Source organism: Ictidomys tridecemlineatus, chromosome 8 (assembly GCF_052094955.1).
Source record: "Ictidomys tridecemlineatus isolate mIctTri1 chromosome 8, mIctTri1.hap1, whole genome shotgun sequence".
NCBI classification, from domain to species: Eukaryota; Metazoa; Chordata; class Mammalia; order Rodentia; family Sciuridae; genus Ictidomys; species Ictidomys tridecemlineatus.
This window is the reverse complement of record NC_135484.1, coordinates 35007222-35020849: the sequence shown is the minus strand read 5'-3', so window position 1 is coordinate 35020849 and position 13628 is coordinate 35007222. Positions and strand designations below refer to the sequence as shown.

Sequence of the window (13628 nt, the reverse complement as noted above, 5' to 3'; positions counted from 1 at the left end):
TTTTCTTAGCTTCTATACCAGATGGTGTACCCAGAGGAAACAAACACAGTAAAAAAGCAAGCATACTTTCTCCGATGGTTCAATGGAGTTTTTGAATTACTTCCCATTTAAGACAACTTCACATTTATGCCATTTTTTTAAGATGTATAAAAAGCCTGAAGAAGCATTATGTGAACAACAACATGGGTCAGGCTGTAAACTAACAGCAAAATAATAATACCCCTCAGGTTCATAGAGAAGTCTGAGGCAGGCGTAGGTGGCCTGAGCCACCAGAGGCTGTAATTACCACCTCTCCTAACTTGAGAGACCCTGAAGCAAGTAATTGCACTTACTAAATGATTTTAATGTACTTTAGAAAGTAAACAAAAAATAGCTTTGGCAACCAGGCAGGACATTATCAGAGAAGGACAAAAACACTTTTTTATACTTCTTTAAAAAACTGTTTCAAGTATTTAAGCACAGCATATATTTGATTGTTAAGCACCAATCCACTGTGCTCTCAATAAATAGGAAGCTGCAAACATTAAACTATGCTTTCTTTGGGAACTAGGTTGACTTGCAGAAGCTATTTTTTAAAAGGTATGTGTCTTCTGGATTTTACCTGCTGTCCTTTTAATACTATTACGAGGGAGGGAAATTACCTGTGTTGGGGTAAGAGGAAAATAATTAAGGCTTTTAAAGTACTGATAATGGGTTTGAGGCCAGGCTGCCCTGTAGTTTTCCTAACTGTGTAAAGGTATTAAAATATAATGAACAAGTGTCAACTATGTTGTTTTTCTCTCCAAGTCCTAAATTTAACAAATACAAAAGTAAGACACTAATATATCTAGCTGATAGATTGGTGTGGACATAAAACATCATGATAGATTCACTTCACGTGAATTCCAAAGTCAAATGAATCCACATGTAGCTATAAAAAGTTTACATTTTCTTTAGAAAATTTAACATTTTATCCATTATACCCATAAGTAAAATCTTTAAACTGATTTTCTAGAAAAAATATCTATTGATGAATTTCTTCCAAGCAATAAGTCATTTACTGTTTCCTAAAATAAAGTATTAATGAATTATGTGCATTAAAATGGTATTGTGACAATGATAAGTAATAACTAAGTTATTCTTTGGTACTTAGAAAATGACAAATATCATTCCTCTGTGATACAGTAAAAAAAATGATAAAAGAATTTCTGCAAGTAGCCATCACTCTCTGTAACTCACAAAGAATCCATGTGAAAATGATTTCACATATATAGCTAAGTATTTATACTTATCTTTAAGGTTTCCTGATGATCTAACATGCATGCTATTAACGCACATGGCTTCAAAATAATCAACATTTATTCAACTAGATGATATTAATACTAAAATTCAGCCATTACAAGGTGAATACACCCAGGTCGAAGTAAAACCAGATGAACTGCACATCTAGTACTCAGTGTCCCTTATAGAAACAGTGGTAACTAGGGCATGAACAATTTAATAGAATTAGATGGCAATTTTCTCCAAAGATTATGTTTGGGATCTCAAAAGGATCATTTCCCCTGATTATGAAGAAATATTCAACTTTTCAAATGGCTATCAAATATCAGCTAATATCAGAGTTAGCATAGGTTGCATTCTATTTTGTTGATATTGAATCCGAGGCTGAGGACAATGGTGTCACTATGAAGTCTAAGTTACGTTAAATTGAAGGGAAATGGATCTTAAAGAGTGGAAACAGATGGACATCATGCTTTAATACAGACTTTATATTTGTTACACAGTGTTTGTCAAGTATATTCAACTTCTGGTTTTCAAAAATTGTTTAAAAATCATTACCGCATATGCTTCCACGAGCTTTACCTCCTATTCCAATTTTTAGAGCAAGATTAGTAGACTTTCCTAATGAATTTGGTAACCATGGCTTCTCTCAAATCTACAATGCATTTGAAAATCTAGTCTGTAGCACTTACGGCCGCTCCCCACCCCCTAAAATATCCTGCATCAGGCACACCTTGTGAAGACATTAATTAACAATAATAAACACATGTGACAAAGATTCATCACATATAAAACATGGTTTTATAAATAAAATTTCTATAGTTGGAAGTAAAATGACAAGTGATTGAGCCTAACACCACTTAATTCTATAAAAAGTACACAGACAAAACTTTCCCCAAAGAATCAGATAAAAAGACCAATATGGTTCCAAAGTGTCAAGGCACTTTCTAAGTTAGAAAGTGGCTATGGCATGGAAGATAATTTTACTTTATTCCCTCCCACACAGATGAGGCTATTCTCAGAATAAAGTACCTCAAATCAATTTGCAGTCATTTTTTTTACTTATTACAGTTCAATGCACACTCTGAACATAAGCATTCAACAGGGATAAATCAACGTTCATTAACATAGTGCTGTCATTCACCTAATAGAGAATAGCGAACTTTAAAACACAGCCTGATTTACCTGCAATCTCTGCAGCTGTCATACCAAAGGCCAATTTACAATAATTCCTAGCTTAAACAAAAACTATACTATACTAACATACACTGCTCATTTTTAAAGACATTTTGTTCAAAATAAAGGACAAGAAAGCAGATGATTAACAAGCATGGGTAAAAGAAGTCAAGAGGAAGACCACGGAGCAGTCAATTATCATTGGTTGGTCTAATTTATATATCCATTATGAAGACTAAGTGCAGTAAAAAGGCAATTTTATTAGAAAGCACAAAGATGATGCCCTCAGTAAACCAGACTCTTTTGTTCCCCATTTCATTGTTAGCACATTAAATTTGGAATAGTGAAGTACTTTTCAGTTTCTATACTGTTTCCTCTGTTAATGACTTCTGTGACTAGGTGGTGGGGTTTCACTTGCTTCTTCCTGAAAAAGTTTATCTAGTACTATAAGAGTAATTTATAACATGAAGGATGTACCTCTATAGACTATGTAAAAGCCAATTATCAGATTTAGGCTGAATCATGGAGACCACCCAGCCTCTTCTAGGTAAAGCTGCTTTGCAAACATCAGAAGCAAGTGTGGGATCAATCACAAATTAGGGAATGCTCTAGTCTCTAAATCTCAAACTAATGGTTGACCAGGTATTTTCAATTAATAAACATCTTTAAATAGTTTCAACTAATATATAAAAATGTAGCTAAATTTAAAAATATATATGAATATTTTATGGATTTTGCTTTCTTGTAGATTAATATTCTTGGTGAGTAGCTCTATAATATTATAGATGTTCAAGAAATAAAAGACATTATATAAACATTTTCATAGATTCTCAGTTTAGGAATTCAACTTTTATAAACTCATTAGATGTTAAGAATACATACATTAATGTGCTAACTCTGTATTTCAACATAATGCATGATGGATATACAATGCCTCTTTAAACTAAACTACAAATTAAACCATTTTTAACAATAAAATATGTAGGGCATGAAAAATGCACTCAAATCACTTAGATTATTAAATTTTTAGTGGCTTTTAATAGCTAAAAATTCTTCCACTATAAAAACAGTGTAATAAGGTATTAGGATATATGATTACATATTATTTTATTTCACTTATTATTCTTTATGGGTTTTTTTCACATACTGTTATTTTCACCAGTCTGTTTCAAGCATGGGGAGAATAATAACAAACATAAAAGGAAATCTTTCTGTTTTTGAGAGATGAGGGTCAGACTGCTGAGCTAATTCTCAGCAATAGGATATTGTGGATAGAACAGTTATTTTTCAAAGCATTATCCATACTATATGATATGGCCTCTAGGCTGAATATAATATTATTGAGGAAGACCATGTCTATGTGATAAAAAAAGATATAAGCATTTGCTTGAACTAGAAAGGTCTTCCTCTCTCACTAATACTTTCATCCACAGCTATCAGAAATGATTGGGCTAGATACACAGAAGGTTCACCAAAATGATCAAGCAAGACTCTAGATTCAAAACAAAATTAGGATAATAATAAGGAAGCACATACATTGCTTTTATGTCAGCCAAATATGACATAGTCAAGGTATGTAACTACCTAGTTCACTGGACTTCTTAGAATAGTGTGATATTATATATCAAGTAATTAGATCATTAAATATTGCATTTGTGTTAGATATCTCATGCTAGATTCCTTCACAGGTAGAATACCCACTATTCAGTCTTACCTGCACATTTGGTTCTGGTGATTAACGGAGGTCCTGGAAGTCCTGTTCCACCTTCCCCAGGTCTTGTGAGTAGTACTCGAATCTCATATTCAGTATCTGGATCTAAATGCCACAATTTATAAGTTGGAGCATTGACTGCATGGGTTTCTGTCCAGGATCCTGATGTCATTCGATATTCTACTTCTTTCAGGATAATGGGACCATCTCCAATGATTGAATTGGCATTCAGTTGAATCAACAAATATGTAGGCCCAACACCAAGTAGCTGGGGAGGAGCAATGGGTCTTGGTGGTTCTAGGAGAGAGGAGTGTGCTCTGATTAGAAAACAATCTGAAACATTAAAATACAGAGACATATTAATGCCTCTTGAAACTCAAAGCCTTATTGAGCGATTTATTTCTTAGTATATGGCAAATATTTAACAGAAGACCAGAACGGAAGTTGTCTGGCAACTACACTTTTAAAGAGCAAATACTTCTGTGAAGCCTTGTGACCATATTGCATATATATTTTTTTCATCAAAATCATGCCTTTCCAGGAGATAAAAATTGTAAAGACACAATAAACAAGAGACATACAGAAAATATTTAGACATGAAAAACTCTCATTAGCTAACAGCAGACCTGATTTTTACTGTTTTATTTCACTTATGAAATATGGCAAAGGGGTATTTTATTGTTCTTGTTGTTGTTGTTTTGTTTTCTGCTTCTTCAGAGCTCCTATAAATGAGATCAGAAGATAAGCAATGAGGCTGACTATGAAAGAGGATGTCAGGTGCTTAACTGTTCCCTTACACCCACCTCCCAGAGTGAGAAACTAAAATTTACACCTAGGCAAAAATCACAAATGACTCCGAATCACTGGCCTTTGGGAGTAGCATGTGATAAGGCAATGTATCACATATTAAATTCAAATGTCAAAGGTACACTGTAATTTAATTTTGGCTTGCTTATGATTCTATGCTTCAAAGAAACTTGGAGAAATATCACTTCAATGTCTGAACTGATTGAAATGATGAATGATGTACTGGACCACATTTAACCCCCTTAACAACAAGTCAGGTGAAATGAAAGCCTGGCCTTGGAAGGACTCCACAGCCCCAGCCCTGTCTGTAGGGTCCGTCCACAAAGAACTTTTTAGGTCATGAAGTCATAATTAGGACACGTGATCAGGTGGGGTTTTCTCTGAACTTCTAGAACAACGTTTCTCACATTTTTAAGGGACATTAAAAGACTTTGTAGAAAACTGTTAATAAAACTGTAATTGCCCCCAAGTTGATTTAACACTTATTTCTAAATGTTAGAACAAATCACACAAAAGAAAAACTATGAAATGCAACAACCTAATACTTTCTCACCCTGACCTGACCCATGCCAGGTAGGAGTGGGCTGGAGATGTAGACACAGGAAATTCAAAGATACACTGCCAGCATCCTTCACACTGTATTTTCTATTTACTGGCATTGCATTCCATAGGGGAAAAAAAAAATGCTACGGGGTGGGGGGAAAAAAAGTCCATTGACAAGTTTTACCTTCTTATGCTTGTTTAAATGAATCAACAAATTTTAGTTAGAGCCCAAAGATGACATTTTAATTCTGATGATATAAAATTTACTAGCTTATAAATCCCTGACTTACAAACATCCTCTTTAAAAAAAAAAAAAAAAAGATAAGACAAGATGGCCTGGGATTCTACACATACATAGTAAGATCATTTTTAAGAATCTTCCTTCAAAATTCATAGGACAAGTATTAACAAATTACTAATAAGTTTTTCCACATATTGGGTAATACTGTAGGGGAGAAATAATTATAATAAATCAATAAATTCATTATTTTACATGGAGAGTTATATAGGAAGCAAACAGCATCCTGTAATAAAGAATAACAGAGGTAATACATTTTTCATCCTATCCAAAATTACTTATTAAAAATAAAAGTAATCTCCCTTCAATAATCAATGCTCATTAAGTTAATAGCTTTCAAACTAGTTACTGAAAGGATGATATAATCTTGTGGCTAACTGTGCTCATGTTTAAAATGAAAATAAAAAACTTAAGATTGAAAATTACACTATATATACTGCATATATTTTAACTACTTCTATTGAAAAGTAGTTGAACATTTGATTTATAAACTTTATCCACGAAATCTATTCCTTATGCTTTGTAAATTATTTCAACAATATGTAGTTAATATTGTTTCCTAGGTGAACTATTTCCAATTTCACAAATGGAGTCAATGAAATTATCTGCAACAGAAAGTTTAAATAAAACCATAAAATTTTTAATAAAATTCTACTTTTAAATAAAAATAGAATTTTCATTTGTCAGAGTTCTACATTTCATAGAATGAAATTTCACTCACAAATCCAACAAATTTTATAGAGTTACAGAAAATTTTATAGAGTTACAGAAGTTTCAGGAGACAAGAAGGAAAAAAAAAAGTTAACATATTCTCTAAACCCTAAACTAAATGAAACTGAATAGAGAAATGAACATAATAGAAAAATGCAAATGCCCTCCCAGACTCTCGAAATGCCACACAGATTTAAAGCAGCAGTGTGTATTTTGTGAATAAACTGAGTTGCCACAAATGTGCAATATTTGTTTTTCTTCCAGATGGCTCATATACTGACTAATGTAAGTTAAAGTAGGAAACAGTGTTAAATTCATAGAACTGTGCTTCTACCCCAGAGCAGCAATACCTCACTTGCTTTATAGTTCAAAGATGACCTGAAGAGGTCTGATTCTTAACATGATGAATGAACAAAAACAATACACCAAGTGAATTATAAATAACAAACCCTGGTTGACCTACAAATGTGTAGGTGCTCTGAAACCTGACCTTATGTGTGTCTATCAATGTTAGATCTTATCCATCAAAACCCTGAACACTCTTGCCATAGGAAACAAGAAGGAAACGAGAGAGAAAAAGATGGAAAGCAGAGAAAGGGAGGAGAAAGCTAGAGCAAAACACATTAGAAACAGGCATAATATTTCTCCTGTCATTTCAATCTTTAATGAAGTGACATAAAAAGAAAATGAAATTTGAAGTCAGGAGGCCTGGTTTCAAAAAATGCATATGTAATAGTAGGGTAAACTTGAATATACCTTTTAACTTGTATTACATTTTCTTCATCAATGAACTAGGCATTCTTAGAAAAATTTTTAGAGATGACAGTTTAAAATATTTGTGATACTATTTTCTTTTTTTAAATCAGAGCATAGATAAATTTTAAACCAGAAATTAATATCCAACACTAGTATTATGTATAAATAAAACAAGTAAGGTTGATGTAGTCAGGATTGTGTTCTGAAGAAAGGCAGTAGTTTACTCTGTTCAGTTTTCTATCCTATGTGCTAGGGTCAAGCACAAGATTGGTCTAATAATCAAAGCAACAGCTCAAATCTGGTACTGTGGCAATATTAAAAGAGGAATATAAGCATATGCATTGATTTAACATCATGATTATAAGAAGTGAAACTTACATTAATGAGACTAATATACCACAACACATTAAAATTTTTACGTTGGAGTTAAAAAGTAGACTTATATTAGCATGTGTATTTTGTTTTTAGACCCTGGAGAACAAGAAGATTTATTTATAAAATCTCTATTCATTTCAATAAATTATGCATGAATTTTAATCAGTTAGCAAATGAACAAGTAATTGTTCTGCAGCAATATTAATATTCTTCATAACTTAATACACTATCAGACTCAGAGGTGTGGTGCAAATAAATCCCAGTTGTACACTAGGTATCAACTGAAGCATGCAATCCAAAAATACAAGATAAACTTTGCCAATGTTACCAATTAACTTTCAATTAATGACTTACATCCATTATTCTAGAGCTAACCTATTATAAAATCCCAATTATGTATTCAGCTTGCTTTATTTGTTTTTATATTTCAATTTTTAAATGTGTCTTTAAATCAAGGAAACCATTATGAACGTATATTCTCATTCAATTATTCCTATTATAATGGTATTTTACAAACGTGTCACTTATCAAAATTCAGCTAATCAATAAAATGCAAAATCAGTAATAGAAGCCAGGAAGTCAGAAAATGTCAGTAACAAAGTAAATGTCAAGGCAAATAACGCTTCTACCACCATCATCCCAGACAGATAAACTGAATGCCCCTCAATACTACCTGCTTCCTAACTGTTTTATTTGGTTGTCAATAAGGCCGAGACATAAAAGTTTCCTAGGATTAACCCTCCCAGTATAGAAGGAGACAAAGATCTTACAAATTACCACAACCTGACGACTAAAAGAACAAAAATTTATTCTCTCAAAGTTCTTGAAGCTAGAAATTGGAAATCAGTATCACTGGATAGAAATCCAGTGTTAATAGGCCGTACTGTCCCTCAGTGCTCCAGGTAAATATCAATTTCATTCTTCTCCTATCTTCTGGTGACTGCTAGTATTCTTTGTTTTACAATGGAATCCCTCCCATCTCTGCCTTGGTGCTCACACACCTCCTCCTCTGCTGTCTATAGGCAAACCTCCCTCCATCTCCCACATGTGACTGCATTTAGGGCCTGCAAAGACAATTCAGAACATACTCACCATTCCAAATCCTTAATATACTAACATCTGCAAAAATTATTTTAACATATAAGATAATATTGCCAGGTTCTGTGCATTAGAAACTGATATATTTGGGAGACAATTTTCAGTTTAGCACGTTATGGACTGTGATTTCATCATTCCTTTAAGGAAATAGCTCAGTTCTTTTTCCTACTTTGTGGGAAACTTCTGAGTAGGAAAAAAACTTCATCAGAGAAAGTTCTGTTCAAAACTGTAAAAATTATTAGTTTTCATTTTAAAAAGTGAAAAGCATATTCAATTGTTGTTGGTGGTGGTGGGGGGGAATCACTACCAGAAAAAAACTTTTAGGTTTAGAAAATGAAGCAGAAAAGCTAATACCTGCCTGTTATTGGGGGACTATGAGACCATGAAAGAATTACTTTTTTCTTTTATTCCTGTGATCCAATAAAATTTGTAATGTGCCCATAAAACTTTCTCATAGTTATAGTCACAGTGTTTCTTGCACTGCCTGAAAAAAATTAATGTTATTATAATAGAATAAATGGCTGGCTCAACAATGCCTTAAAAATAAGTTACACATGCCATAATAAGTACAGGTACCTATACAAACTTTATGTAGTCAGTACAAGAAAATATACACAATTTCAGCACAACAATCTTCATCTGGAGATGGGGATATTTGCACACTTTTTTATTTATTAAATTTATTTTTAGATGCTGAAATCAAGTCCTCAAAAGTGAGATTTACTACCTCCTTTTGTGAACCATGTAGCCAGCCAATTGCTCTGACATTGATACACAACACCTACAAAATGTTACTATTTAATTAAAGGAGTTAGTTGACTGGAACAAAAGAACACTTTCTAAGCAATTGCTTAGTGACCAAGTGGCATCAGATGATTTATCCAGCTTATTAAAAAGGTGGGGGGGGGAGCACAACTACAAACCTAGCAATAATTCTTTTTTGATTTTGGTCAAATCAGATCAATTAAAAAATTTTGTAGAAGATTATTTTTATTGAAAAAGTTCCCCCCTTATATATTTTAAGTAGTTTAAATATAAATTATAAATCAGGAATGATATAAGAACATATCATTCTACAAGCATCAGAAAATATATATGTGATATTTTTTGACCAAAAATGCAGTTCAGGGTAGGAGAAAATTCTGAAGCTAAATATTCCACTCTTCATATGGAACAACAATTTTGTATCTAAAGTCAATATCTGATACCTATTCATTTTTAAACTTCAAGATCTGTAGGATTAGTCTACTTAAACTCTGTGACATGGCTTTTACCTGCTGCCTAAAGTGCTGAAATAAGAAGAATCAGTTCATCTTTGAAACTGCAAATTTTACATTCTGAGTTTTATATCCTATGCATTACCATGGCATTTTATTCACCTTGATTTGAAAACATTGCTGAAATAACTTTATTACATGCTTCAAATAAAAAGACACGGACAGAACTCTGTTTTTGATCTGTCAGCAGAAACTGAAAACAAGTTGAGGATTACATTTAGAGTATATGAAAAGATAAAGGGATTTTTGAGAGGTAAAATTTATTTGCTTTGTAGTACACAAAATCAAACTACAAGATAATATGGATTTGCATCTCATTTTGTTCAAAACCTACTCTTTCTTATTAATCTCTTCGTAATAATTGGTTCAGAATCATGGGTTATTGTAATAATTTAACAATGTTACAACAGCCTCTCTTATTACAATCCACAAGACAACAAGTTACATATGTTATAATGAAATTTATGGATCCTTTTGCATGAGTCATAACCTCATAAATACAGAAGGTTTCTCTTATGGTCATTTAATCCCCCATTTAAGCTTTGTCAGAGCTCAAACTGTTCATAACATTTAAGAGAAAGAACATCCAGGTGTTATTCTTAGAATAACAATCAACTCAGTAGTAAAACTAGGAAAGCCCTTCAACTCTGTTTAGTTCCCTGAAGTCTAGAGTCATAAACAGGCACTCACATCAGTGTTTTATCAGTCACATTTATAAGGTAGAAGAATAAAAATTATACATGTTTGGATAAAGGAGGAATATACATGCCGAGACAAAGCAGAAGAACTGTGTTTGGCAATAACAATGCATGTCCTAGGAATATTTAAAGACACCTAGCTTGTATGACACAGGCCCTTATGCATTCTAGATAACTGGCAAAGGAATTTAGAGTACAATACCATTCATATTCATTTTATGATAGTGCACATTGAGACAAAATGCCTGAATACAGTAGAAAAGAGAGAGAGATCAATTAAAAGTATCTACAATAACATGATGTCTTTATATATAAACATTTATACATGCATATGTAATATTTATGAATAATAAAGAAAAAATATTTCAAATATTTTATATCTTCCACATATTTAAAATAAATAATTTGAATAACTTGATGGGACTAAATTCAAAATTTACAGAAATTTTAAAACTGTACAATTAAAAGTATTTCCCCACACTTAATTATATTCAAAGACACATAAGTTTGCCTACTTGTTCCCTGGGTCTTAACACTCAATTGTGATGGCTGGTAGTATAATACATAATAAGCATATGTTCTTTATAAATAAGTGACATTCCAAGTCCACTTAAAATATTACGTGGGGTTTTATGTATATGAAGGTACAAACAGATGGCCATTATTTTGCTGTAATGACCGTCTGGCCCAGAAGCAGGAGCCTCTATTTACTACCTCCACTAGTGACCCTGATTTCCAGGCAGGTAAACTGCAATATTATTGACTCTAAGTTAATCAGTGGAAACTTTAGCTTTTATTTCTTAATGATTCTGGAGGGTACAGAGTAACCACTGGGATTGGAGGGGGGGAGTTGGGGGCACTGTCATATCCGTTTATGCAACAAATAAAATATTTGTTTTTTAATAAAGGAAATGAAATTTTGAGGATGTCGTAAAACCATCTGAAGAACATGTCACTCATAGTATACATAATGAACTTTATGTGAATACTACTAACTCTAGAGCATTTATCATTTTAATTTTCTTTTCAGTTCAAAAAACATAAACCATCAGAGACTTAAAAAATCTTCATAGAAGAAAAATGTGGCACAGGCATAGACAAACCAGTGTATATGCATTCCCCATACCATATGATATAAATAGCAGTTGTACAACATTTCTTCAGTTTGGGGATTCAAAAAAGCAAAAACACCCAGATGTCTCATTGGTTGAAATATTCTGGATTAAATCAGGACACAGAGGACTTTTAATGAGATACAAGTTCAGGACATGTAGCTGATTCCAGATAATTGCTTTAAGAGTCATGAAATTTGAATGGAGACCAGAGGACAGACTCCTATGTGCTTCTACTTTTGCTTCTGAACTAAGAAAGAAAATCAGGTTTATATACCATTACTGTACAATACAATGGTGTGTTCAAAAAGTAAAGGCACTAATTGGTGTATGGATATTTTTAATCTTCTTTTAAAGGTTATTTTATATTAATGTATACATGCAAATCATGTTAAGGGGATAAAAAATCTACTCATTGTAAATATTTTCCTCCTTTAAAGGCACATATCAATTTATGTGGTGAAGATGAGGTCAATGCTCAAGACTGTGCCATCCAATCATGGTTTCAGCTAGGAGATATTCAAATTATAAACAGAATAGCCAGGGGAAAAAATACAAGATAGTTTTTGTGACTATCACAATACTATAGATAACAGAAAAAAATGAAACAGAGAAACAAAATACAAAAATCACCTTAGTGATCTGAAAACATGGACATGGATCTTTTCTAGCTCTCCCATTAAGAGGATGGGCCCATGCGCTATCCTCTTCAATCTAAGGGACTTCATACCTGGTTCAAGGAACAGAGCACAAAGGAAGGAGATGGAATGAGACTTCTCAGGCTAGGTCATGAGGAGCCACATATGCCTCCACTGTTCAATAAAAACTGAAACCTTTGTTCTTGGAGCCCTGAGACCCCACATAAAAACTACAATTTGCTGGAGAAGTTATTCCAGCTTAAGTGCCAGACATGTGGATGAAGTCTTAACAATTCTAGCCTCTAGGAGTTTGAATCGCCTTCATTTATTCATTTTGAGACTTCTCAGCCAAAGATCCAAATATCAGAAGACCCAGGAAAACCATCACTACCACCACGACTTTCCAAATTTTTGGCCCACAGGAACAGTAAACATTATACAATGGCTAGTCTTATGCCACCAAGGTTTTTTTTTTTCTCTCTCTCCATATTTTACTGTACAGGACTGGAAAAATGGAGTAGTATGTCTTATTAAGACAGGTGATGATAATCTTCAAGGAAATATCTAATTTTTTTTGGGGGGGGTGGAAGATAACTAGGAATTGAACTCAGGACTGCTTACCCATTGAGTCATATCCCCAGCCTTTTTAAAAATTACTTAAATTTTGAGAGAGTCTCATTGAGTTGCTTAGGGCCTCGCTAAGTTGCTGAATCTGGCTTTGATCTTGTGATTGTCCTGCCTCAGCCTCCCAAGCCACTAGAATTAAAGGCATATGCCAGAAGGCCCAGTTAAGATGTATTGTTTGAAAAATACACTGCCTTTCATGATCTGTCCCTGATGACCTGTCCAACTCCATGTCTTGCCACTCTGATTTCCAATTACATGTTCATGTTTAGCAACTGGTATTTTGCCAAGAAATAACTTCTTGTAAAATCAACCCATCTTTACCTTTCACATACTGACTAGAATGGTATTTTCCCATTTATACACTGAGTAAAATCACCCATCTTCAAACCTCAGCATTGTCTTTATTGCCCCTGAAAACACTTCCTCTCCAGGCTGCAATAAATGCAGTATTTCTTAAGAGGAGGCTTATCTATATATTTTGTCTCTCTTGACCACATTAAGCTCTTTGAAGGCATGGATTTTAAATTATTTACATTTGAGT

General features: G+C 33.2%; 1 protein-coding gene across 15 annotated transcripts in view; it reads right to left on the bottom strand.

Moving 5' to 3' along the window:
- Ptprk (protein tyrosine phosphatase receptor type K) overlaps positions 1-13628 on the bottom strand; it is a 522697-nt gene that overhangs the window by 214718 nt on the left and 294351 nt on the right. For all 15 annotated transcript variants that reach the window (XM_078019195.1, XM_078019197.1, XM_078019198.1 and 12 more), the window contains exon 7: positions 4151-4444. In XM_078019195.1, the coding sequence (XP_077875321.1) occupies positions 4151-4444 (294 nt within the window). The remainder of the gene's footprint in view (positions 1-4150; positions 4445-13628) is intronic.